Raw genomic sequence first — 3,763 nt, 5'->3', positions numbered from 1 at the left:
GTTTGGCAAGGGCCACAGGCTCGGGGCAGACGGCAGCGAGCCATGGGAGGGGGAAAGAGGATGTATCCTGGGGTGCTGGTCTGCAAAGCAAACTAAGATCTTTGATTTCCCATTTTATTTCTATTTTTTGTTTTTAATCAGAAGTCTGTTTGGAAGATACATGCTAGAAGGAGCATTATGTGAGGAAATTATGAAACAATTCCAAGGAGGAGCTGTAATTGTGTAGGGGACATCCCTGAGTCCCCCTGCTTCCTCAGGTGCTCTCTGCACTGCCCCACAAAGAGCTGCTGCCCAAGTTTAGAGGTGCAAACATTCACATTAGCTCTGCAGAGGAAGTCCAGGTGAAAATAAGGCTGCAGAAGTAAGCTATAAAACTGCACAAGCAGCCCTCCTGTATTAATTATTTCAGCAAATTAAATACATTTAGCCTACAGTTCTCCCACTAGGGACAGGGGAAAGCAGCTCTTCCTTGCACTGCCAGAGCTTGTGGCTTCCCAGATGCCGAGTCTGCTCTGGCCTAAGCTCAAGTCTGTGAATGGATGTTCAAAATCCTGCAACCTGCTGTGATACAGCAGCCGGGACTTTTCTACAGAGGGAGGACAACCCCCTTGACACTTTTCTGGATGATGCTCCTGAGCCCTAGAGTGAACCAGAAGATGGCTGAAATGCACAGGGCATGGGCACAGGGTGCCGGGGCTCTGTAGCCCCCTTGAAGGTGGAGGGGGCTGAATATACAAGTGATAAAAAGCCTTCGGAGCCTGCTGCACTGGGGTACTGACTGGGAATAAGTTGCCCTGGGGCAAAGCTGTCTCAGAAGAGGTGGGTCTGGCCCATAAAAATGAGGATTATGTTAACAGAAAGGGGGGTAAGTACAGATCAGACAATGCGTCCCAGCACCTACCATACGCTGGGTAACAGACCTTCAGGCAGCAAACCGTGCTGAGCACTGTCAGGCTGGTGAGGCTGCAGAGCCCGAACAAGACCCCGCAGAAAGCGTAGAGGGTGCAAACTGCCTGGTTGAACAGCCACCTGCAAGGGAAATCCTGTGGATAAACCCAGCCCTTCCCCTCTGCCCAGGGTGGCTGGATGGGAATTTTCTCCGTGGTCCCTGCTCTGGAGGAAGGCTGGGTATTTGCCAGCCACTCTCCTGGCAATGAGGCCTCAGCTGCTGGTCCCACACCACGAGCAAAGCTGGCCATGTGTGAGGTGGCTGCAATGGGCTGTACAGATCCCAGCATCTGATTGCCCAAGAAAATATGGGCAGGATCTTGCCCCTAATTTGTTCTCGAAGCACCCCAGTGACAAGCACAGGAGCTGCCCTGACCCACACCGGCACACGCCGCTGCACTGCCTGTGCCACATGGATGGCAGCTCAGAAACCAACCACCACCACCACCACCAAAACCCTCTTGCAGCAGGTCGATGTGATAAACCAGAGGGACAGAGAATAGCAAAGCTGTGGGGATGGGTGTCCATGAGGTCATGCTGTGCCTCAGTACCAGACTGACCCCTTGGGTGCCTCCATACCCCGTCAGGGATCTCCCCACTTCAAGACAAGGTTTGTGAACTGCACCCAGAGCTGTTGGCCAGCACAGAATCACTTCCACAAGGTACCTGTGTGCAAAGAAGGACGAGGTGGCCAAGGGGAAGAGTGTCACTGTCATGCTCAGGTCACTGATGGCCAGGTTGACAATGAAGAACTCAGCAGGCTTCAACATGGACCTCTTCTGATAGGCCACCAGCAGGAGCAGCGAGTTCCCAGAGAGGGACACGAGGCCTGCAGAGAACACAGAGGAACAGTGCTCTATTAACCGAGCTGGGAAAGGTGCCAGGGTCATCCTGAGATGTTTGGAAGCAAACACCAGAGATTTCTGCAGAGAGCGGAGAGGGCTCCAGGCTTCCCTCTCCAGAGCGTGCTGAGCAGGGGAGCCCACAGGACCTGCAGAGCTCTGTGAGCACATCTGGAACTGCTTTACACTGAATTTGATCCCTTCCCCTTCCTGAGATCCTACAGAGACATTTGGTAAGAAGGCAGCAATGGGATGACACTGCAATGGGCTCTGGGTACAGGATCTGCCCAGAGTCACTTCTTCCAGCTGGAAGGAGCAAGGGGGGCTCTTCCTTCCAGCTAGATAAATAACAGGAGCTTTGTGCAATTGCTCTTCTGATGTGAGGCCAAGGAGCTGGGCCCCTTTGCCTTTTTAATTTCTTCATGGCAATGTCACTCCTGTGAGTCCATATTGTCCAATATCACGGTAACAAAATAAACAAGAAGAAAGGCATTATGAAGATCAAGGAAAATCCAGACTAAATAAAAGAAGGCTCTTTGTTTACTATTAATCACAATGGTGATTAAAATGTTATAACAAGGGCTTTCTCTCTTCTTTTATTACATAATTGTACTTTCATTGAAAAACGGTTTCAGTGTCCTCAGAAGGGGAATCTGCTGCTCCTGGGGCAGGCTGGGTAGGACGAGTTTCTCCCTAATGGATTAGGCTGTAAATTAAATGTCACGGTAAGAACAAGCTTCCAAAGCTGCCGAATAGCTAACTAAAGTTCCCATCAGGAACAGGATTCTCACACAAGATGTGGCCAAATCCAGAGATTTGGAGGCTTTGGAGTGGCTGGAGGGGAGAGCACTGAAATATTGGTCCTTCTTCCCAGCTTCACAAGGTGTTTTTCCCACAGAGCTAGTCTCACATCTGTACTAAGCACATTTTATTAGCTTTACTAAGCTGTAGCTGCCTATAGGATTGCTGACAGTCCCAGCAGCATTAGCATCTCTTGGGCTCCCCATCTCCGCAGGCATGAAAAACTCTTCTAGCATTTGGGAAACAGCTTACTCAGGGCTCAGAAAATGCGGAGGTTTTTCTTTGCCCATTGTTCACTTCTGGCCCGCAACAACCAGGGCTAGGTCATCTCAGAGCATGTCCCCGCCTCTGTTTTGCCTGTTGGCTTTTCAGTGCTATTAACTCCAAATAATGGGACATTCACCATCATCATCTGCTGAAAGCAAGCGCCAGCTGAAGGTCCAAATCACCTTCAACAGTCATGAAGCTGGCAATGTTAACAGACAGTCCCTACCCGTCTCACAGCAAGTGGCTGCAATGCAAGTTACAGCACGTTCTTCAAAGGTTGGTCTTCAAATTTCCAAATATTTAAAAACATAACTGGTGCTTGCAGTTCCACAGGGAGAGGAATGCAGTCACCAAGCTCTGGCCAGATCACTCTTTAGAGTAACTTGAGGAAGGCTAGCTTGGGAAGAGACAGTTTAATTATTCTGCTAATGGCTGAGCACTTCTGGAAGTATCAGTGATTGCAAAAGGCCTGAAGGTCTCTGGCAGGCAGGCGCCTGGGCTGCCCACAGCAGGGAGAGAAGAGTAATAGACTGTCTTTTCTTACCAAAGACTAAATAGAGTGTGCCAAAAATCAGGTCTTCTTTCTCCGATAAGGTGGAGATGAACACCGAGGCGTTGGATGCGTTTCCCATCTGCAAAGCAAGACGCAGATACAAGCGAGATTGAATTTTGGCTTATGAATGTGTTCCTGGCTTCTTCGATTCCTGAGGAGGACAGCTCTGCAACACGCTTCTGGCACCCTGCTACCCCCAAGCCAGCAGTGAGCAACCCCCTGGCCCCACCACCATGGGAAGTAGTTTCATTAATGCCGTGGGGAGCACTGACCTAGCCAGCTGGGCAGGGGGCTGATAATGGGATCAGGCTGGTAATCTCACTTGATTACCATTTCTTCCATTACAGATTTT

At 50.1% G+C, this 3,763-nt stretch overlaps 1 protein-coding gene across 1 annotated transcript in view; it reads right to left on the bottom strand.

Moving 5' to 3' along the window:
* LOC104273803 (opsin-5-like) overlaps positions 1 to 3,490 on the bottom strand; it is a 6,042-nt gene extending 2,552 nt beyond the window's left edge. The window contains exons 1-3 of the mRNA XM_009869243.1: positions 3,403 to 3,490; positions 1,615 to 1,777; positions 902 to 1,029 (exon numbers count right to left, since the gene is read on the bottom strand). Of these exons, the coding sequence (XP_009867545.1) occupies positions 902 to 1,029; positions 1,615 to 1,777; positions 3,403 to 3,490 (379 nt within the window). The remainder of the gene's footprint in view (positions 1 to 901; positions 1,030 to 1,614; positions 1,778 to 3,402) is intronic.
* Positions 3,491 to 3,763: the final 273 nt, after the last annotated feature.

Source organism: Apaloderma vittatum, unplaced genomic scaffold, assembly GCF_000703405.1.
Source record: "Apaloderma vittatum isolate BGI_N311 unplaced genomic scaffold, ASM70340v1 scaffold18905, whole genome shotgun sequence".
NCBI lineage: Eukaryota > Metazoa > Chordata > Aves > Trogoniformes > Trogonidae > Apaloderma > Apaloderma vittatum.
This window is presented reverse-complemented; position numbering and strand designations above follow the sequence as displayed.